Source organism: Narcine bancroftii, chromosome 13 (assembly GCF_036971445.1).
Source record: "Narcine bancroftii isolate sNarBan1 chromosome 13, sNarBan1.hap1, whole genome shotgun sequence".
NCBI classification, from domain to species: Eukaryota; Metazoa; Chordata; class Chondrichthyes; order Torpediniformes; family Narcinidae; genus Narcine; species Narcine bancroftii.
The window spans coordinates 68,034,488-68,057,506 of record NC_091481.1 but is presented as its reverse complement, the minus strand read 5'-3'; the positions used below and the strand labels follow the sequence as shown (position 1 = coordinate 68,057,506).

The window sequence follows — 23,019 nt, the reverse complement described above, 5'->3', positions numbered from 1 at the left end:
TTCCAGCTCATGTAGTTATTTTTGTTAATCACCCAGCATCCTTGGAGAGAGCAACAGGATGCTCTAAAAAAAAAGGGAAGTCCAATATTAAACACCTGAAATCTTTAAATGGCCTGTTAAAGGAGATGAAGGTGTTTATTTAAAAACCCCATGAACGCAGGGTCTGAGTCCTGTGATCGGCAGCGGCTTCAAGAGGTCGCAAATAAAGCAGAGGACTGGAGCAGCGCACCGGAAACTGGGGAGATCACCTCTCCCTCTGGTTGAGGAGACAATCCTCGGGACGGTGACCACGGCGGAGGACCAGTGTGGGGCTCTGTGATGAAGAACACACGGGCGGCGGGGCTGCTGGAGACGGCGGTCAATGGACTCGCACCAGGCTGCGGACTGCTGGAGACTGGCTCAAGGGGGGGCAGGGATTGGGATCGGGACGCGAGAGGGCGCTGAGGGCTTCCTGACCACGTCGGAGGTTCGGATCTGGAGCTCGGGTCGCTGCTGGTTTGGATAGAAGTCTGCGGGAGCGCTGGGGGTGAATCCACGGACACTCAGTGACTCTTTTGCTTCTCCTTCTCCGACCCTAAAGGGCACCAGGGCATTGTCTGATGATGGCGAATCTTTGCCTTATGGTATACATAAAGGGGATTTAGTGTAATATTAACCCTGTTTCATTACATGACAATAAAATAATCTATAATAGAGAAATGGGGAGAAGGAGTAGGAGGGGGAACAAGAGGTTCTGAACATCAGCGTGGAATATTTGTGATCAGTTTTATGGAGAATTAATGATTTAATTCCTAATTTTTTTTCCTAATTCTGACAGATCACGTGGGGGAGAGGCGGGCCTTTCCATGGTCCCTTGTTCGACGTCACACCCGGCCACACCGGTGAGCGGACGCTGTCCTGTCTCGTCTTCTCATTCCGATTGGTCGAAAGTTTTTCCCCTTCCGCCCGATCACTGCGGTCAGTGTTTGATTGGGTGGCGCCGCCGTCCATTATCTGTGCGTGAGCCGGGCCACAGTCGGGAGTGGAGTGTGGAGGTAGTCGGCGGTTCTTCAGCAGGTGGGTCCAGGGGTTCGCTCTTGCCGGCCTGGGATGCGCTGTGTTGAGGGGGAGATCCCATCCCCAACCCCCCCTATAGGGCAGCGGCCACCGTGGAGCCGACACCTGCGGGGCACCGTGGAGCCGACACCTGCGGGGCACCGTGGAGCCGACACCTGCGGGGCACCGTGGAGCCGACACCTGCGGGGCACCGTGGAGCCGACACCTGCGGGGCACCGTGGAGCCGACACCTGCGGGGCACCGTGGAGCCGACACCTGCGGGGCACCGTGGAGCCGACACCTTCAGGCTCCCGTATCTCCTTCCTAATTATGGCACTGAGAAAAGGGCATGGCTTGGCTGGTGAGGGTCCTTGATGATAGAAGTGGCTTTCTTGAGGCATCCATGAATTTGAAGCTCTTAACCCTTTCCACCGCTAACCCTTCGATTTGTACCCCTCATGATTTCCCTCTCCTAAAGTTCGCAATCTGTTCATTGGTTTTGCTAACGTTGAGTGCAAGGTGGTTGTTGTGACACCACTCAACGAGCTGATCTGTCTCCCTCCTGTCCACTTCCTCGTTGCAGTCTGTGATTCTGCTAAAAACCATGGCATCACCAGCAGATTTGTGGACGGCATTTGAATTGTGCCTGGTAGAGAGAGTAGAGCAATGTGTGTGCCTGTGTTGATCGTCAATGAGGAGGAGCCGTTTCTGATTCGTCCTGACTGGTGTTCCAGTGAGGAAGTCAAGGATCCAAGTGCAGAAGTGGGGTGCAGAGGCCCAGGGTTTGAAGTTTGCTGACCAGTACTGACAGTATGATGGCGTTGAATCCTGAGCTTCAGTTGATGAAAAGCAGCTGTATGCATGAATTTCTCTTTTCAAGGTGATCAAGAGCTGAGTGGAGAGCCAGCGATATTTCATCTGCTGTGGAATGATTGTTTTGAAAGGCAAATTGCAGTGGGTCCAGATCTTTGCTTGGCTATGTGTTAATTCTGGCCATGACCAGCATCTCAAAGCATTTCATCGCAGTAGAAGTTAGTGCTACTGGCTGGTAGTCATTGAGGCAGCTCTTCTTGGGTACCGGGGATGATTAGTGCCTTTTAAAGCAGGTGGGAACCTATGACTGCAGCAATGAGAGGTTAAAGATGTCTGAGAACACTCCGGTTAGTTGGTTGGTGCAGATTTTCAGAGATGCCTGTAATTTTTTTCTCTCTCTCTAAATAGGTCCACGAAGGAAATGTCTTTGGTTTCAAAATGGTTTTCGAGTGCTGCCATCCATGGTGAGTTGTGACTTTGTTAGTCAGTGAGTGTTCCCTTCCCCAGCATAAACCATTTTAATCTCAGCCACTGCAACCAACCCTGACAGATGGTTTGAATGCAGTGTTAGAGGACCAGTGTCTGATAAAAGAAGGGGCTTAATTCCTGTAGCCGTGATGGTGACCACACGTGCTGCTACCTGTAAAATTTGGACGAGTAATCGTTGTGGAGTAAAAGTGGCAAGAAATTCCATAAAAAGCATAAGAGAGAGGAGTAGGAGTCGGCCATCGGGACAGTCCAGCCCTCCCCGTCATTCAATAAGATCACAGCTGATCAGGCCATGGATGCCACTTACCCATCCATTCCTCATAACCCTGAATTCTCCTTCAAAAATCTACAAATCTGTCTTAAATATATACAATGAGGCAACCTCTAGTGCTTCCTTGGACAAAGAATTCCACAGATTCACTATTGTCTGAGAGAAGCAGCTCCTCCATATCCTTGTCCTAAATCTACTCCCCTGAATCTTGAGGCCTGGAAACAACCTTCCTGCTTCCTGCTTCTTGCCTTAACAGATCCTTTCATAATTTTGTATACAGCAGCAAATGTATTGAGAGGCATGTGCACACACGCTGTCCCACCTTAACTTGCAGGTGTTTCCTTGGTGGATTATTGAGGACATGGGCAGCTCTGAGGACTCTGCAGCACACGAGCACCACCCCGCATCCTGGGCTCGTGGCGACTGCCGTGGTGTGGCGCCTTAACAGTTAAACGGTCACAGCCCGACCCTTGCGGCTCTCACTCCCTGGTTTGTTCTTCTCCCCCCTTCCTCTCCACAGGTTTGTGCCATGAACTGAGGCTTGCGGTTCCCTGGGGTCACATCGCAGCCAAAGCCTGGGGGTGCCCTGATGGGTGGCCTGTGCTGTGTCTACACGGTTGGGCAGACAACGCAAACTCTTTTGACCGACTCATTCCGTTGCTCCCAGAAGGTGAGATGTGGTCACAATTCATTTCAAGTCAAGTCACCTTTATTTATCATCATACTCGCACGGTAAAGATATTCCGGTCCTCGCCACAATGATTTTTGTTAGAATCAAAAGGCTAACAGAGTATACCAGGGTGAGGAGGCAGTATTTCATATGTGCAGAAGTTCAGTGGGACCCCATGTTTGCTTTCCAGCTGCCATTCAGAAAGGGTGCCTTAAATTGAAGCAGTGCTGATTTAACAGAATGGCATTGGTAGGAAAAGGATTAAATGACAAAGACTGGTTCTACGGACCTGGCTTGCATAACTATGCAAGGATTTAATGAATACTGTCTTCAGGATTTGACTCTTCAGTCATAATTTTTTTCTGGTAAATCTGTGCTGCTGAGTTTGCCCAGTCAGTGTGTTGGAGCGTGGCATCTCTTTCGGTGTAGATCCGAGCAGATCCTCTTCTTGCATCCATTATTATCGTTCTTCCCTCTTGTATCTCTGCTCTAATGCTGTCAGAATTACAAATGACGGTCTAGTTTCAATTTTGGCACTAAACGTGAAAGTCTGCAGACACTGGGGTCAAGTGGAACGCACAAAGGTGCTGGAGAAACTCAGCAGGTCACTCAGCGTCCATACCCAACGCAAAGGGCCAAACCTGAAACTCTGTAAGGTGACCATGGCGGTGGACCAGCGAGGGGATCAGCGGCTGAAGAGTCCACACGTGCTGCGGGTGACTGGAGACTAGCTCATGGGAAGCAGGTACTGGTGCTGGGATTGGAGAGGGTGCAGAGGGCAAAAAGGGCTGCCGAAGGGCCTTGGGTGTGGAAGGCATAAAGGTGTGGATCTGGAGCTCGGGCTGTTGCTGGATCTGTGAGGCTGTGGGAGGCACTGGAAGAGGATCCATGGACACTCAGTGACTCTGAAGGGACTCTCTTTTGCTTCTCTTTCTCCTATGGTTGTGGGCACCGACCGGGCAATGCTCATGACAACTCTTTGCTTGCCTTATGGTAGACAAAAGCTGAAATATATCATGTATAGTCTTCTTCTTGGCTTGGCTTCGCGGACGAAGATTTATGGAGGGGGTAAATGTCCACGTCAGCTGCAGGCTCGTTTGTGGCTGACAAGTCCGATGCGGGACAGGCAGACACGGTTGCAGCGGAAAATTTGTTGGTTGGGGTTGGGTGTTGGGTTTTTCCTCCTTTGCCTTTTGTCAGTGAGGTGGGCTCTGCGGTCTTCTTCAAAGGAGGTTGCTGCCTGCCAAACTGTGAGGCGCCAAGATGCACGGTTTGAGGTGATATCAGCCCACTGGCAGTGGTCAATGTGGCAGGCACCAAGAGATTTCTTTAGGCAGTCCTTGTACCTTTTCTTTGGTGCACCTCTGTCACGGTGGCCAGTGGAGAGCTCGCCATATAACACGATCTTGGGAAGGCGATGGTCCTCCATTCTGGAGACGTGACCCACCCAGCGCAGCTGGATCTTCAGCAGCGTGGACTCGATGCTATTTATTTAATATTTTACATGACGATAAAAGGATGCTGTGTGACCTGCTGAGTTTCTCCAGCACTTTTGTGTATTTCAGATTTGGAAATCCTATTTTCTCTTACACATTACAGCCATTCCCCGAGATGCGTTTGAGTTCCGTTCTGACTGATTGGATCTTGAGATGGACATAAGTTAGCATGGCTTATCATCCCCACACTAATCCCACTGCCCCGTGTTCTCCTGGAAGCCTGCTGTTGGTCTCCATGCTGATCCCACTGCCCTGCATTCTCCCGACAGCCCACTATCAATCCCCACATTGATCCCACTGCCCCGCGCTCTCCCAGCAGCCCACTATCAGTCCTCGCACTGATCCCACTGTCCTGTGCTATCCTGGCAACTCGCTATCAGTCCCCACTCTGATCCCACTGCCCTGCGCTCTCACAACAGCTCGCTGACGGTCTCCACACTGATCCCACTGCCCTGCTATCAGTCCCCACATTGATCTCACTGCCCCGCGTTCTCAGTGCCAGTTCAATCCTGACTGCAGGTGTGGAGTTTGTATGTTCTCTCTGACCATGTGGGGTTTCCCCTGGGAGACTCCAGCTTCCTCCCACATAACAAAGGCATGTGGTTTGTAGCTTAATGAACTGCTGTAAGTTTTCCCTAGTGTATTGGGAGTGGTGGAATCTGGAGGTAGTTGAAGTGAATGTCAGAGAATAAACTGAGATCAGTGTAAACAGGTGGTTGGGCTCATTGGGCAGAATGTCTTTGTCACCATTACACATACAAAATCGTAAGAGGTAAACCAACAGACTTTGCCCAGCGTAAGGTAATGGTAAGCAGAGGACAGGCGTTAAAGGTGAGGTGGGGGAGAAATTTAACAGGAACCTGAGGGTTAACTTTTACACAGAGAGTGGTGGGCTTGAAAAGCAGACTGCTGGAAGAGGTAGTTGAGGCAGGGACTATTAACAAAAACAATGGATGGATATGTGAATAGGATGGGTTTGGAGGGACAAAAGTCAAATACTGGCAGGTGGGACATCTTGGTCCGTGCGGACAAGTTACGTCAAAGGGCCTATTTCACCCTGTATAACTCTTAAGATACTTGATACAGTGAGATCAGTTCTTCTGCAAGCTGTCAGGTCATCTCTAACATTTATACGCTGTGTTGTAAAGAGCACAATTTGTAGAGTATAGGATAACAATGTAAAGAAAGCTCCAATAACTCCAAACAAGGGCAATGTTAAAGTATGGTTCTGAGGTTCATCCAGGAGCCTGATGGCTGTCGGTGTGCACTTTCACATTCTTAAGCTTCTCTCCAATGAGGGGAGAAGGGAGTGTGGGTGTGATGGGCCCTTCAGTACGTTGGCTTTTCTCGGCAGTGGAAGATGCAGCAGGAGGGTAGCTCTCATTATGTTCTGACCTCTATTCACAATCCTCTGTAACTTCTTCTGATCTTGAGCAGTGATGACGTACAGTAACAGCTCTTTTCTCTTGCAGATTTTTATTACGTGGCACTGGACTTTCCTGGACATGGTCTCTCATCTCACCGCCCTGCTGGAGTACAGTACTACTTCCCCGAATACGTGGCCGACGTGCGGAGAATTGCAGCGGGTAGGTTTTAGTTCTATGAGCGAGGAATAGCAAGCTGGCAGCAATGCACAATCCCAAACTTTCCCACCCTTTTGGAGCCTGTGGTACTGTTCACAGTCCTGCTTTCCCAGTTATATAACAAGGACATCATTCAAATGGAAAAGATGCAGAAAAGATTCTTGAGGATGTTATCAGGACAGGAGGGCTTGAGATACAGTCAAATCCCTGTCATCTGGAATTCAAGCAACCATTGGATAGACCAGTGGTTTTCAAACTGCCCCCCTTACATCCCTATGCTGTATTCCCTATGCTGTCCGTGTTCTGTGATTAGGAATTCCTTAAGGTGGGATGTGGGTGGGAAGGGAAGGTTGAGAATCACTGCTCTAGACCCAATTGTTACTGAAATATTTTGCTTGAGAAAAATTGTTATTGATCCATTTCCTTTGGAGTTAACGAGTCAATTGGATTCGATTATAACAGTGGTTTTCAACCTTTTTCTTTCCTCTTTTACCATCTTAAGCAATCCCTTACTAATCACAGAGCACCTATGGCGTTGGGATTACTAAAGGTGGAATGTGAGTTTAGGGCAGTTTGAAAACCACTGGTATAGACCAACAGATGTCTCCGTGAACACAAAGTGCCCTGCAGTTCCAGTTTATACCAACGTATGAACACAAAGTGCCCTGCAGTTCCAGTTTATACCAACATACGAACACAAAGTGCCCTGCAGTTCCAGTTTATACCAACGTACGAACACAAAGTGCCCTGCAGTTCCAGTTTATACCAACGTACGAACACAAAGTGCCCTGCAGTTCCAGTTTATACCAACATACGAACACAAAGTGCCCTGCAGTTCCAGTTTATACCAACGTACGAACACAAAGTGCCCTGCAGTTCCAGTTTATACCAACGTACGAACACAAAGTGCCCTGCAGTTCCAGTTTGTACCAACTTACGAACACAAAGTGCCCTGCAGTTCCAGTTTATACCAACAGATGTCTCCATGAACACAAAGTGCCCTGCAGTTCTAGTTTATACCAATGTCTGTCTGCACGAACACACGAGCGATCTCCATGATCACAAGCAAAATCAATCAAAGGAAATAAATAAAAACTGGCATATATGTGTGTACAAGACAACCCCAGAATTTCCACTTACAATGTAGTTTTGAGCTATACTCAATGTATAAGACTCCCCCAAGTCTGGCACTTACCACTGACAAGTGGAGTGATGCTGTCACAATATTTTGAAAGCAAATTACCCAACAAAGGTTTACATTTTATTTGCAAATTTTAAAATAAACCATTGTTGGCTCCTTTCTTTTCTTTGGCTTGGCTTCGCGGACGAAGATTTATGGAGGGGTAAATGTCCACGTCAGCTGCAGGCTCGTTTGTGGCTGACAAGTCCGATGCGGGACAGGCAGACACGGTTGCAGCGGTTGCAGGGGAAAATTGGTTGGTTGGGGTTGGGTGTTGGGTTTTTCCTCCTTTGCCTTTTGTCAGTGAGGTGGGCTCTGCGGTCTTCTTCAAAGGAGGTTGCTGCCCGCCGAACTGTGAGGCGCCAAGATGCACGGTTTGAGGCGATATCAGCCCACTGGCGGTGGTCAATGTGGCAGGCACCAAGAGATTTCTTTTTTTAAAAATTTTTTATTTTTCACACCATAAACCACATTAACCATGATGCATACTTTTTCCTTTTCAAATATATACAGTGCCATTTTCTCCCCCCCTTCCTCCTCCCATCCCACCCTCCCCACCTCCCCCCTCCCGTCCATTAAAAGTACAAAATCTAGGATACATTAAACCAGTCAAACAATGTTGTCATTCAATAAAAATAAACAAGAAATTCCACTGAGTCAATTCTTTTCATTTCCTTCTCCTTTCGTTAATCTAGGTAGTGAATGTCCCCGGTAGGTTTTCGCTATTGTGTTTCATGTAAGGCTCCCATATTTGTTCAAATATTTCAATATTATTTCTTAAACTATATGTTATTTTTTCTAATGGAATACATTTATTCATTTCTATATACCATTGTTGTATTTTCAAATTATCTTCCGATTTCCAGGTTGACATAATACATTTTTTTGCTACGGCTAGAGCTATCTTAACAAATCTTTTTTGTGCATCCTCCAAATCAATTCCAAATTCTTTGTTTTTTATGTTACTTAGGAGGAAGATCTCTGGATTCTTTGGTATATTGTTTTCTGTAATTTTATTTAATATTTGGTTTAGATCTTCCCAAAATTTTTCTACTTTCTCACATGTCCAGATTGCATGAATTGTTGTTCCCATTTCTTTTTTACATCGAAAACATCTATCAGATACTGTTGGGTCCCATTTATTTAACTTTTGAGGTGTAATGTATAGCCTGTGTATCCAGTTATATTGTATCATACGTAACCTCGTATTTATTGTATTTCTCATCGTTCCAGAACATAACTTCTCCCATGTTTCCTTTTTTATCTTTATATTTAAATCTTGTTCCCATTTTTGTTTAGTTTTACCATTTGTTTCCTCATTCTCCTTTTCTTGCAGTTTAATATACATATTTGTTATAAATCTTTTGTTTATCATTGTGTCTGTAATCACATATTCAAAGTTACTTCCCTCTGGTAAACTCAGACTGCTTCCTAATTTGTCCTTTAAGTAGGATCTCAATTGGTAATATGCCAGCACTGTATCTTGAGTTATATTATATTTATCTTTCATTTGTTCAAAGGATAATAATCTATTTCCTGAAAAACAATTTTCTATTCTTTTGATCCCTTTTTTCTCCCATTCTCTAAAGGAAAGGTTATCTATTGTAAAAGGGAGTAACTTATTTTGCGTCAATATTAGTTTTGGTAATTGATAATTTGTTTTATTTCTTTCTACATGAATCTTCTTCCAAATATTGAGTAGATGATGTAATACTGGAGAACTTCTATGTTGTACCAATTTTTCATCCCATTTATATAATATGTGTTCAGGTATCTTTTCCCCTATTTTATCTAATTCTAATCTAGTCCAACCTGGCTTTTCCCTTGTTTGATAAAAATCTGATAGGTATCTTAATTGTGCGGCTCTATAATAATTTTTAAAGTTTGGCAGTTGTAAGCCTCCTTGTTTATACCATTCTGTTAATTTATCTAGTGCTATCCTTGGTTTCCCCCCTTTCCATAAAAATTTCCTTATTATTTTTCTTGAAGAATTTCACCAAGAGATTTCTTTAGGCAGTCCTTGTACCTCTTCTTTGGTGCACCTCTGACACAATGGCCAGTGGAGAGCTCGCCATATAACACGATCGTGTTGGCTCCTTTAATAGGCCATTTAAAGCCTATTCAGAGCCAACGGCAGTCGGACTGGGCGGATGGACCCTATGGAGGAGCAGTGAGACTTCACTGTTCATCAGCTGTTGCAAATGGCAACTGGTGTATACCGTTAGCTTCATTTGTGGTGCTGTTATTTTTAAGCTTTGTTAGCCTTGTAATACATTTTAAATGTTTTAATATAAGATTACAGCCATTCCCCGACATACATCTGAATTCTGTTCTGACCGACTGATTGGATCTCAAAATGGATGTATTGGGTGTACGTTAGCTTGGCATGCAGTCCCCAGGCTAGCAGTCCCCACACTGGTCTCACTGCCCCGCGCTTTTCTGACAGTCTACTGTACCCATGCAGCATTCTTTTATCCTGAGAACTGAGAGAGATGCTGGGATGTACACAATGCCGGGATATTGTCTGGGGGTCACTATTGTACACATGCAACCGTTAGCAATACTGGACTTGCAGCCAAGCATAATTTTTATATTTACATATTTTTTCTTTACTTTTTGAAATTTATACAGTATTTTTTTTCAGTTTTCTGTACAGATGGTCATAAGTTGGAGAGAGGCTGTACTATTAATCCAGCTTATCAAATGCAAGTTTGAATAGAAAGATATTTAGTGGTAGGACCGTGAGTCTTTTATGCTGTTCTCCATCACTGTGGGGGCCACTAAACCACAGGATATTAAGGTGCAGATTTTAAATAGTCGCCCCGGTCAGAGGTAGGTATTGTAAGAGCAAGTCTCAAGCAACTGGAAAATTCCCTTATCCGGTATCTACCAATCCCCGTAAGTGCCAGATACTAGGGGTTTTATTGTACAAGAAAAGGCTAGGGATTTTCTTCCCCCCAGAGAGCATAGAAGGATGAGGGATGAACTTGTAGAGGTGTATAAAATCATAAGGGGCCCGGATAAGGTGGATGGTCACAGGTTGGGGGAGGGGTCTAAAAACCAGAGGGCAGTGATTTCTGGTGAGGGGGGTAAACACGAAACACGAAAGTCTGCAATCACAAAAGAATATGTGATTGTAGTAAAAACACAGAGATGCTGGAGGAACTCAGCCATAACCATATAACAGTTTATAACGTGGAAACAGGCCACATTGGCCCTTCGAGTCCGTGCCGGTTCACTTGAACAACTCCACTAGTTCCCCCCCCCCCCACCTCCACTCTCCACCCATAGCCCTCCAACCCCCTTATATCCATGTACAACCTTCTCTTAAATGACAGAAAGGGAGGGAGTCACGTGATGGAGTAGTGGCTGGTCGGGTGGAATCAGCCCTCTCCAGAGAAAAGAAAAAAAGTGTGAAAAAACAGAACTCAATAAACATAAAATACAGGAAGAGAAAGATAAAGTTACAGAGAAGAGACAGAAGATGGCCCCCAAAAGAGAAAAAAGTAAGAATAATAGAGAAAAGGGAAGAAGGAAAATCACTGGAGAAGAGAAGGCGGCCTTACCTGGACGTCGGAGCAGAGGGCCACCGTGGAGCAGAGCGGCTGATCTCCGGTATTGGTGAGTCCCCAGAGGAGCGGTCTCCTCCTGGCAGACTTCAAAAATGGCTTTCAGAGCCAAGAAGAGGTGCACAAGTGCACATGCACGAAGTTACGCATGCACAGTGCGCAAGTAAAAGAAAAGGTTAACGCTGACAGGAGGGGGACTCAGCTGTGGAGTGGCCAGCTGAGAGATGCCCAGTATCGGGGCGTTCGGCTGGGGGAAGTAAGCAAGAAAGAAGAAAAGAAGAGTGGTGAGAAAGAGAATGAAGGGCTGGAAGAGGGTGAGCAGCAACGGGGCGACCGACAGGGGGTCAGCCTGCGTCAGCTGGGGGCCCAGCAGGGGTTCGGCCTGCGTCAGCTGGGGGCCCAGCTGCGGGTCAGCCGGCGTCAGCTGGGGGCCCAGCCGCGGGTCAGCCGGCGTCAGCTGGGGGCCCAGCCGCGGGTCGACCGGCGGCAGCTGGGGGCCCAGCAAGGATACAGAAACAGCTCACCAGAGAAGGATGAAGATACACAGATACAGAGAAGAGAATAAGATGACACAGACATAGATACAGACACAGAAGGAGGAAGCAAGAATTTCAAAGGAAAGAAGGTGGTAAAATAGGAGGAGAAAGTTTAGATGAAGCCTTTTTCAAAGAACAAATGAGGCCATTAAAAGAATGGCCATCATTAGAATTTAGTTCAATCAAAAGAAAAATGAAAAGAGCTGAAGACAGAATGCAAAGCTTAGAGTTGGTCATGACTGAAATAGGGAAAAGAGTAGAAAATGTGGAGGAACGAGAAGCTGCTGTAGAAATGGAGATAAATGATTTAAGAGGGAAGTTGGAAGAGAGCGAAAAAAAAATTAGAGACACAAGATTTATTGTCACAAAAAATTGACGTATTGGAAAACTACAGTCGGCGAAACAACATAAAAATAGTGGGCCTGAAATAAGGCAAAGAAGGGTCAGATATGAAGGAATTTATAAGAGGATGGATCCCGAAGGTGCTGGGAATAACAGACTCACATGAAGAAATAGAAATCGAAAGGGCACATAGAGCGCTAGTACCGAAACCGCCAGAACATTAAAAACCGAGATCCATAGAGGTAAAATTTTTAAGATATACGACAAGAGAAAACATACTGGAGCAGGCAAGAAAGAAGGTTAGAGAAGACAATAAGCCATTGGAATATAAGGGACAAAAAATAGTTTTTTTACCCGGAAATGAGCTTCGAACTTGTAAAGAAGAGGAAGGAATTCAACATGGTGAAAACAATCTTATGGAAGAAAGGGTATAACTTTATATTAAGACATCCAGCGGTACTCAAAGTATTCATTCCTGGGGAACGGAATAGACTGTTCTCGGACCCAAAGAAAGCCTAAGAATTTGCTGAACATTTGCAGGACAGGAGAAGAGAGGAGGAGGAGTGACAAGAAGGATGACTGGCAAGAAAATATACAAAAATATGTAATAAATATAAAGATAATGTGTGTGTGTATCTATATATATATATATATATAGATACACACACACACATATATATATACATACTTATATATATATATACACATATATATACATATATATATATATATACACACACATATATATATATATATATACACACACACATATATATATATATATACACACACACATATATATATATACACACATATATATATATATACACACACACACATATATATATATATATATATATATATATACACACATATATATATATATATATTTAAAGATGGATAAGAGAAGGGGAAGAAGGAAAAAGAGAGAGCTTTGTTATAAGTATAGGAAAATAGTGTTTTCTAGGGGGGGCTGGGGGTGGGAGAATAAGGGTCACTGTGAAATCGGTTGACACTTGCGAGTAAGTTTGCAAACCGAAAGGAAAGGGGAGTTGTGGTTGCTGTCAAGGGACAGGAGGCAATCCAAGGAGGGGAAGTTCATTTGGGGTTAAAGGGTTATTATTGTTTGTGGAGATGATTGTTGGGGTATTTCATGTCTTAAATGCATTGTTATATATTGAGATTAAAAAGGAAAACTTAAAAAACAGTAATGGAAAAAAGGGATGGAGGTGGTGAAGAGGTGGAAAAGAAGTGAAAATAAAGACATAAGATGGCCACGTTGGACTAAATGACTATAAACATTAATGGAATATATAACAAAGTTTAAGTGTATCCCTTTGGAAAAAAAATCACATAATTTAAAAGACAAAGTTACAATGTTTGGAAAAAACCTGGGAACCATATATGGAACATAACAGAAAGGGCAGGCCTCGGACCACCACCACCCAAAATGATAAGAAGATAAACACGATCAGATTTAATATTAATAAGTAGATTCTACATCTTTTTTGTTTGTATTCCTTTTGTATAAAGATATTGTTTTATTGTATTTTATATGTTCAATATTTACTGTTTTTGGAGGGGGGAGGGAAGGGGGAAGGGAGGATAAAAAGAGAAAATGTCACTGTGAATATTTAAAGAGATGCATTTGTAAATATATTGGTTGATATGGTTCATAGTGCGATAAATAAAGAATTACAAAAAAAAAGAAAGGACCCTGCCACAACTATCTCCTCTGGAAGATCATTCCGTTTTGCCACCACTCTCTGAGTGAAAAAGCATTCTCTAACATTTCTCCTAAAGTTTTGTCCCTTTACTCTTAACTTATGCCCTCTTGTTCTAACCTCCCCTGCCCTCAGGGGAAAGAGGCTACTTACATCTAATCTATCTATTCCCTTCATAATTTAAAAAATTTCTATCAATTCCCCATTCAACCGTCTACATTCCAATGAATAAAGTCCCAGTCTCCTTAATCTTTCTCTGTACTCTAGATGTTGTAAGCCAGGAAACATCTTTGTAAATCTTCTCTGCACCCACTCCACCTTATCTATATCCTTCCTTTAATTTGGAGGCCAGAACTGAACACAATGCTCCAAACCTGGCCTCACCAATGCCTTAAACAGCAGGTCTCGCAGCTTCCATATATTACTGTCGTTTCGAGCCTGAGCCCTTCTTGAAGGTGTGGAAAAAGCAGCATCGTAGCCACTTTGACAAGATAGCAGACAATGACAGGGAGGCCATAACAAATACCAGAGACCATCTGTTTACAGCAAGTAGAGGAAAATTCAGGGGAGATATCAAAGGTATGGTTTTTACTCTGAGAGTGGTGGGGGTCTGGAACTTATTGTTAGGAGGGTTGGAGGAGGCTAGTACAATAGGGACATTCAAAAGACTCTCAGACAGGCACATGGATGTGAAGAAAAATAGAGGACTATGGGTAGAGTAGATTTCCACAGCATTGCTGGTTAAAGAGTCTGTAATGTTATATGACAAGAAATGTACATTCAACACAGAAAAAGCTGTAAATACTCAGGTGGTCAGTAGTGGGATGAGAAACACAGTTAAGACTTAACTGTTTAACTAACTTTCTCAATGGTTGGACCATCTATCAAAGTTTTTATACTTCAAAATAACAATTCACAATAAAATGTATATTTCTACAGTGCTTTTCACATTTTAGTGTATTAATTTGTATATTCTGTTATTGTACATTATAACGTGAACCATTTATAGCATGCCTCTCTTTTTTCCCCTCCCCCCTCCCTTCTGTTGTTCGAGGGACTTCCACACCAAACTGAGCCCCTCAGTGCCCAGTAGCAGAAGGATCCTGGGCTATGCGGCTTCCCCACGGAGCCGAAATGAAGCAGACCTGCAATTGTGGTTGAAGTGCAGACAGACGTAAAACACAAAAGTCTGCAGATGGTGGTGCTTTACGTCTCTGTTCTTCAACCACGGTGTCTGCAGACTTGAGTGTTTTACTTCTAGACCTGCACTTGTACTCTTTTAATCAATTTGAGAAGATGTCTGAGGTAAGGGTGAGTTGTTCCTTTCAATCCTTGCACAAATATATTGAAAAGGTATTGCCGAGGTGATTCACAGTGTTTTGGGTTTGGAGGGGAACTTCAGCGTGAAGGAACCCACGGACACCTGCTGTTTTAATTATGAAGCGCGGATGGAGGGTATCAGCAGTGGGCTATGTCCCCTATTGACATTCACGTGGAAATCAGTGAAGAGAATATTGATTCACCATCCTTGGATTTTCCCCTCTGTCAGCACCTGCAGAAGCGACTGGATACTGAGAGGTAAAAACAAGGTACGCTGATGTATTTGAAGTTTTAATTACTTCTTCTCATTGCAGGCTTGAACTGGAATAAATTCACCATCTTGGGACACAGCATGGGTAAGCATCCTTTCTGGCCTGCATGTATATTGGTTATTACCGACGAAGGTCTCAGGCCCGAAATGTCAGCAATATATCTATCTCCTATGGATGCTGTGAGACCAGCTGAGTTCCTCCAGCGTTTTTCATATAAGTGGAGCAAGGCCAGGGACCAGGAGATGGTGCATATACATAACGTGAGGTCATGTAAAGTATCTCTGAGTTCCAAGGGCATGCTTCAGAGTTGTGAAGACGGAATCAGGACTGACGTTCCCAGCCCTGCGCTATGCACAGACTCCGAGTGGGTCCCTGGGAACAGTCTGTAAATCAGGGAGTCCTCTGTCACGCTGCCGCTGGGGCTGAACCGTGACAGAGCCCTCTGCATCCAGCAAAGAGATGGGCGATGGTCTCCACCTCTCTGCCACTTGTCCCAGGGACAGCGTGCGTTGAGGATGATGTTCTGGTCATACAGGAAGGAGCTCACCGGGAAGGCCCCTCTTACCGCCAGCCAGTCCTGGTTCTTTTAAGTGAGCTTTGGCGATGAGGCGTTCTTAACACAGGTAATTTTATCACTAAGAAATTAATTTGTATACTGTATTTTTCTTTTACATTTATTTTAACATAATTTCAAGCATTGCTTTTTTGTAGTGGAAACATTTTGTTTACATTTTTGTCAAGTGTTGACTTTATTTTTCTTTAAAACTGCTCATTTTGATCAATGAAGCACGCTCTATTTTCTAATGAATAAACTATCAAATTTCATCAATGCATCTCTTCTTGAAGGGAGTCACGTGATGGAGTAGTGGCCGGACGGAGAACTCCAGCCCTCTCCAGAAAAGTCGGGAAAAAAAAGAGAAAATACAAAGGCACAGAAATAAAAGTTAAAAAAAAAAGTGAGTATAAAGGTGGAAAGAAGATGGAGACAAAAGAAGAAAAATCAAAATCAACGGTAAGAAGAGAGGAAGAGAAGACAACGGAGGAAAAAGGTGAAGGCCTTACCTGTCCGAAGAGGCCCGCTGTGGAGAGAGGAGCCCGCTACCTCAGGTCGGTAGAAAAAGAACTACAACAATGGCTCACAGAGCCGAGTAAAAGTGCGCAACCGCGCATGCGCGAGGAGTCGCGCATGCGCGATGCGCATGATAAAAACCACACCGACGGGAGGGGTGACCAGCTGGGGAGTCGATCTCCACAGCCGGCAACGACAGCTGCAGAACACCTGCAGCAAGAAGAGACCACAGAAGACAATAGAAACAAGAAAGAAGAGAAGGAAAGGGCAACAAAGAAACAACAGATGGCCAACCCAGAGGAAGAAGAAGAGGAAGAATACAGTGAAATAGATGAAGGGAAAGGCAAGGTAAAGGATATACTTGCTCTTGTTAGAGGATACATGGAGTCATTTAAAGAATGGCAAACACAGGAATTCAATGATTTAAGAAGAATAAACAACACAGAAGAGAAAGTGAATAAAATAGATATGACCTTAACAGAAATGGGGGAAAAAATGGACAAGATGGAAGAACGGGCAGTAGCAGCAGAAATGGAGGTAGAAGACTTAAAAAAGAAATTGGAGGAATCTAATAAAAAAACTAAAGAGACACAAGAACTACTAGCTCAAAAAATAGATATAATGGAAAATTATAACAGAAGAAATAACATAAAGATAGTGGGCCTTAAGGAAGATGAAGAAGGCAAGAATATGAGGGAGTTTATAAAAGAGTGGATCCCTAAGACCCTAGGATGTCCAGAACTACAGCAAGAAATGGAAATAGAAAGGGCACATAGAGCATTGGCCTCTAAACCACAACCACAACAAAAACCAAGATCTATTGTAGTAAAATTCCTAAGATATACTACAAGAGAAAAGGTACTGGAGAAGACAATGGAAAAAGTAAGAGAGGGCAACAAACCACTGGAGTATAAAGGGCAAAAAATCTTCATTTATCCAGATATAAGTTTTGAACTCCTAAAGAAGAGAAAAGAGTTCAATACAGCAAAGGCGATTTTATGGAAGAAAGGGTATAAATTTATACTGAAGCATCCTGCGGTATTGAAAATATTTATTCCAGGACAACAAAACAGACTGTTCTCGGATCCAGAAGAAGCACGAAAATTTGCAGAACAACTACAAAAATAGACTGAGGGATGAAGACGGGTAATGAGAGTAAAAATGATCACGATTGATATGTATGTGGGTAAAGACAAAAATAGACTGAGGGATGAAGACGGGTAATGAGGGTAAAAATGACCACGATTGATATGTATGCGGGTAAAGAGGTATAAGAGTGAATAGAGACAATGGGCATACGTGAAAGTATCTGTAATTAGAGGAAAACATAGATAGTATAGACAAGAATTAATAAGGGAAGGTAATGGAATAGAGAGAATAAGGAGGGAATTAAAAGAGTGACCTTTGTGACATATGAAAAGTGAAATCTTTTCTGGGGGGGGCTGGGTGGGGGAAAAGAGCGGTCACTGCAAAATCAGTTGACACTTGCGAGTGGATTCGCAAATCCAAATGGAGAGGGGAGATGTGGTTGTCCGACAAGGAATAAAGGACAACTCAGGAGGGGAAGGGGAGGTTGGGGATAAAGAAGATAGAAATAGGAGAATAAGGAAAATGTTGGATGTTGTAGGAATGTTGTCTGGTAAAGAGTTGAAAATAAGAAAACAGAAATGGAAAAACGGAAAGAGAAGATAAACAAAATATAAAATGGCTACGCTGAACTATATGACTTTAAATATTAATGGAATACATAACCAAATTAAAAGGAAGAAACTACTAAATTTACTGAAAAAGGAAAAAATAGATATAGCATTTGTCCAAGAAACACACTTAACTGAATTGGAGCACAAGAAATTAAAGAGAGAATGGGTAGGACATGTAACAGCAGCATCGTATAATTCAAAAGCAAGAGGAGTGGCTATATTAATTAGCAAAAATGTGCCATTTAAAATAGAAGAGGAAATAATAGATCCAGCAGGGAGATGTGTTATGATAAAATGTCAGATATATTCGGAGCTTTGAAATCTACTTAATATATATTCACCTAACGAAGAAGATCAAAAGTTTATGCAAGATATCTTTTTGAAGGTAGCTAATACGCAAGGGAACATACTAATAGGAGGGGATTTCAATCTGAATTTGGATCCAAATATGGATAAAACGGGAAAAAAAATTAACAGGAAGAACAAAGTAACCAAATTTATAATTAAATCAATGCAAGAAATGAAACTTGTGGACATATGGAGGAAACAAAACCCAAAAGAAAAGGAATACTCATACTACTCGACTAGACATAAAACATACTCAAGAATAGACCTATTTTTGTTATCAGCTAGTATGCAGGATAGAGTAAGAAAAACAGAATATAAAGCGAGAATGCTATCGGACCATTCACCCTTAATACTGACAGTAAAGCTAGAGGACATCCCTCCAAGAATGTATAGATGGAGATTAAACCCCATGCTACTTAAAAGACAGGATTTTAGAGAATTTATTGAAAAACAATTAAAAATGTATTTTGAAGTAAATACGGAATCAGTGGAAGATAAGTTTATACTATGGGACGCAATGAAAGCATTTATTAGAGGGCAAATAATAAGTTATGTAACCAAGATGAAGAAGGACTATAATCAGGAAACAGAGCAGTTGGAAAGGGAAATAGTAAACATAGAAAAAGAATTAGCAATAAAGGAAGATACAACCAAAAGAAGAGAATTGGCGGATAAAAAAATAAAATATGAAACATTACAAACATATAAGGTGGAGAAGAATATAATGAAGACAAAACAGAAATATTATGAACTAGGTGAAAAAACACACAAAATCTTAGCATGGCAGCTTAAGACAGAGCAAACTAAGAAAATGGTATTGGCAACAAGGAAAAAAGACAAACAAATTACATATAATCCAAAAGAAATTAAGTAAAACTTCAGAGAATTCTATGAACAATTATACCGAACTGAAAACGAAGGGAAAGAAGGGAAAATAGATGAATTTTTGACTAAAATTGAACTACCAAAACTACAAATAGAGGAACAAAATAAATTAACAGAACCATTTGGAACAGTAGAAATACAAGAGATAATAAAAAAAATTACCAAATAATAAGACACCAGGAGAGGATGGACTCCCAATAGAATTCTACAAAACATTTAAAGACCTATTAATACCGCCCCTCCTGGATGAAATCAACCAGATTGATGAGACACAAAACTTACCAGATTCATGTAAAACAGCAATAATTACAGTGAAAGATCCACTCTCACCAGCGTCATATAGACCAATATCTTTGCTAAACACAGATTATAAGATAATAGCTAAACTATTAGCGAACAGATTAGCAGAACAGGTACCGAAAATGGTAAATTTAGACCAAACTGGATTTATCAAAAAAGACGCACAACAGACAATATTTGTAAATTTATTAACTTAATTCATGCAGTAGAAGGAAATAAAGCACCTGCAGTAGCAGTTGCTTTAGACGCAGAGAAGGCCTTCGACAGAGTAGAATGGAATTATTTGTTCAAAGTATTGCAAAAATTCAGTTTACTGCAGAAGTATATTAATTGGATTAAAGCATTATATAAGGGACCGTTAGCGAAAGTGACAGTAAATGGACATGTATCAAAGCAATTTAACTTAAGCAGGTCAACGCGGCAGGGATGCCCACTATCACCATTATTGTTTGCGCTAGCTATAGAACCACTAGAAGAATCGATAAGAATAGATAATAATATAAAAGGAATTAAATAAAAGACAGGGAATATAAAATCAGTCTATTTGCGGATGATGTGATAGTGTACTTAACAGAACCAGAACTATCGATAAAAGAACTATATAAGAAATTGAAGGAATATGGAGAAGTGTCGGGATACAAGATAAACGTAAATAAAAGTGAAGCAATGCCTATGAATAACGCGGATTTCTCAAAATTTAAGAAGGAATCCCCATTCAGATGGCAAATGCAGGCAATAAGATACCTAGGTGTACAAATAAACAAAAATCTAGGCCAATTATATAAACTCAATTACAATCCACTAATGAAAAAATTACAGGACGATTTAGAGCATTGGAAAGAGCTACCACTAACACTGATAGGAAGGATAAACTGTATTAAAATGAACATTTTTCCAAGGATACTATACTTATTTCAGGCATTGCCAATACAACTGACAGAAAAATTCTTCAAAGAGTTAAAGAAAATAATAAGGAAATTTTTATGGAGAGGGGGGAAACCGAGGATAGCACTAGATAAATTAACAGAATGGTATAAACAAGGAGGCTTACAATTGCCAAACTTCAAAAATTATTATAGAGCCGCACAATTAAGGTACCTATCAGATTTTTATCAAACAAGGGAAAAACCAGACTGGACGAGATTAGAATTAGATAAAATAGGGGAAAAGATACCTGAACACATATATAAATGGGACGAAAAATTGGTACAACATAGAAGTTCTCCAGTATTACACCATCTCCTCAATATATGGAAGAAGATTCATGTAGAAAGAAATAAAACAAATTATCAATTACCAAAACTAATATTGACGCAAAATAAGCTACTCCCTTTTACAATAGACAACCTTTCCATTAGAAAATGGGAAAAAAAAGGGATTAAAAGAATAGAAAATTGTTTTTCAGGAAATAGATTCTTATCCTTTGAACAAATGAGAGATAAGTACAATATAATTGGAGACACAGCGCTGGCATATTACCAACTGAGATCCTACTTGAAAGATAAATTAGGAAGCAATTTGAGTTTACCAGAGGGAAGTAACCTTGAATATGTGATTACAGATACAATGTTAATCAAAAGATTTATAACAAATATGTATATTAAACTGCAAGAAAAGGAGAATGAGGAAACAAATGGTAAAACTAAACAAAAATGGGAACAAGATTTAAATATAAAGATAAAAAAGGAAACATGGGAGAAATTATGTTCTGGAACGATGAGAAATACAATAAATACGAGGCTGCGTATGATACAATATAATTGGTTACACAGACTATACATTACACCGCAAAAGTTAAATAAATGGGACCCAACAGTATCTGATAGATGTTTTCGATGTAAAAAAGAAAGGGGAACAACAATTCATGCAATCTGGACATGTGAGAGAGTAGAAAAATTTTGGGATGATCTCAATCAGATATTAAATAAAATAACAGAAAACAATATACCAAAGAATCCAGAGATCTTTCTCCTAAGTAACATAAAAAACAAAGAATTTGGAATTGATTTGGATGGTGCACAAAAAAGATTTGTTAAGATAGCCCTAGCCGTAGCAAAAAAATGTATTATGTCAACCTGGAAATTGGAAGATAATTTGAAAATACAACAATGGTATATAGAAATGAATAAATGTATTCCATTAGAAAAAATAACATATAGTTTAAGAAATAATATTGAAATATTCGAACAAGTATGGGAGCCTTACATTAAATACAATAGCGAAAACCTACCAGGAACAAACATTACCTAAGTTGATGGAAGGAGAAGAAAAGAAAAGAATGGACTCAGTAGAATTTCTGGTGTATTTTTGTTGAATGACAATATTGTCTGACTGGCTTAATGCAACCTAGATTGTATACCTAAAATGGATGAGAGGGGGGGGGTGGGGGGTGGCTTGGGAGGAGGGAGGTGGGGGGAGAAAAAGTCACTGTATATGTGTGAAAATGAAAAAGTGTATATCATGGCTAACGTGTTTTATGATGTGAAAAATAAAAAATTTAAAAAAAATAACGCATCTCTTCTTTATTTCTTCTTAAATTTGATTATAAAAGTGCTGCCAAAGAATCTCGAAAATCCAAAAATCGGGACCGACCTAATCCCCAAGCAGACCGGAAATTTGGATTTTTATTGTAATATAAATTGAATTAGCTTCCCCTTCCCTGAGTTAGACAACCATGGTGGAAACAATGAGCTGTTTCTGTTCTCAAGATGATGTCATGGATGAACTAACATTCTTCATGGTTCTTCTCCAGGGGGCAATGTTGGAGGATTGGTGAGTACTATACTTACGATTCCAGCTGTCTCTGTGTAATATTGCAAGGATCCTTTGGTCATCTAGACTGATGTACTTTATTTGTGCTTATTGTTTGAGGGCCATCAGCGACTATGGGTGTAAGTGTGGTTTGCTTGATCCTCAAGGTCATGGATAACCCAAGTAACTGAGACAAGGGATTGGCAGCTTGTCCTGCTGAGCTAGTAAGTTAGAATATAGAACAATACAGCCCAGAACAGGCCCTTCGGCCCACAATGTTGTGCTGTCCTGTAGACCCTGCCTCTCACATAAGCCTCCTTTAAATTCCCCCATATACTTGTCTAGTAGCCTCTTGAAACTCACCGATGCACCTGCCTCCACCACTGACCCAGGTCGTGCATTCCACGCACCAACCAAAACCTTTCTCTTACATCTCCCTTGAACTTTCCACCCATTTCCTTAAAGCCATGCCCTCTTGTATTGAGCCCTGGGAAGGAGGGATTGGCCATCCACTCTATCTATTCCTCTTAATATCATGTCCACCTCTATCATGTCTCATCTCTTCCTCCTCCTCTCCAAAGAGTAAAGCCTGAGCTTTCTTAATATCTGCTCAAATGCCTACTCTCTAAACCAGGTCTCATCCAGGTAAATCCCCTCTGCACCCTT

The 23,019-nt window shown here is 41.8% G+C and overlaps 1 protein-coding gene across 1 annotated transcript in view; it reads left to right on the top strand.

The window, feature by feature from the left end:
- Positions 1–949: 949 nt before the first annotated feature.
- The window catches only part of serhl (serine hydrolase like), a 41,982-nt gene continuing 19,912 nt past the window's right edge, over positions 950–23,019 (top strand). Inside the window, exons 1-6 of the mRNA XM_069909851.1 lie at positions 950–1,056; positions 2,257–2,312; positions 3,129–3,278; positions 6,247–6,360; positions 15,343–15,384; positions 22,355–22,374. Of these exons, the coding sequence (XP_069765952.1) occupies positions 2,270–2,312; positions 3,129–3,278; positions 6,247–6,360; positions 15,343–15,384; positions 22,355–22,374 (369 nt within the window). The 5' untranslated portion in view covers positions 950–1,056; positions 2,257–2,269. The remainder of the gene's footprint in view (positions 1,057–2,256; positions 2,313–3,128; positions 3,279–6,246; positions 6,361–15,342; positions 15,385–22,354; positions 22,375–23,019) is intronic.